Source organism: Eimeria tenella, genomic scaffold (assembly GCF_000499545.2).
Source record: "Eimeria tenella Houghton genomic scaffold, Eth_scaff2813, whole genome shotgun sequence".
NCBI classification, from domain to species: domain Eukaryota; phylum Apicomplexa; class Conoidasida; order Eucoccidiorida; family Eimeriidae; genus Eimeria; species Eimeria tenella.
Window position 1 is genome coordinate 2,354 of NW_013542691.1, and position 744 is coordinate 3,097.

At 60.1% G+C, this 744-nt stretch overlaps 1 protein-coding gene across 1 annotated transcript in view; it reads right to left on the reverse strand.

Annotated features, from left to right (window-relative positions):
• The window catches only part of ETH_00043415 (uncharacterized protein), a gene marked incomplete at both ends in the record, with an annotated part of 1,669 nt that extends 1,051 nt beyond the window's left edge, over nt 1-618 (reverse strand). The window contains one exon of the mRNA XM_013375502.1: nt 299-618. Within this exon, the coding sequence (XP_013230956.1) occupies nt 299-618 (320 nt within the window). The remainder of the gene's footprint in view (nt 1-298) is intronic.
• Nucleotides 619-744: the final 126 nt, after the last annotated feature.

A 744-nucleotide genomic window follows, 5' to 3' on the forward strand; every position in this document is an offset into this window, starting at 1 on the left:
TTAGGTAGTGTTTGTTCCGAGGGCTCGCGAGTCCTCTCCGAGGCGCTAGGCCAGCGGCCTTGCGTCCTCCTATTTTCCTTTTTCTGTTCCTGCAGCAGCAACAGCAGCAGCAGCAGCGGCAGCAATAGCAGCAGCAGCAGCACCAGTGCAGGGACAGCAGCATCAACAGCAGCAGCAGCAGCATGAGAAAAAGCCCTCAACGACGGAGCATCTACTAAGGCCTCTCATTTAACGGAGGAGCAGCAGCGGCAGCAGCAGCAGCAGCAGCAGCAACTAGCGTGTTGCTGCAGCTGCTCACTTCATGTCAAGCAGCTGCTGCCATCTCCGCTGCAGCTTAAGTATGCGCCTGGTCCTGCTGTTGACGAAAGTTATTGCAGAAAGCGCCGGCTGCTGCTGCTGCTGCTGCTCTTCCATGTGCTGCAGCTGCTGCTGCTGCAGCTGAAGCTGCTCCGCAGGCCTAGCAGCAGCAGCAGCAGGAGCTGCAGCAGCAGTTGCTGCCATTATCTCCTGCAGCAGCGGCCGGTCCCGCCGCCTGTGCAGCGCTGTCACTTTTCCTGCTGCTGCTCCTCTGCTGAGGCGCCCCACTCTGTGGAGGTAGTCCACGAAGTGCTGCGGCATCCCAAACATCACCACCTGCAGCAGCAGCAGCAGCAGCAGCAGCAGCAGCAGCGGCTTTAGTTGGCTGGGGCAGGAGCCGCGGCTGCTGTAGCTTCAAAGGCTGCAGCAGGAGTGGCTGCAGAAGTA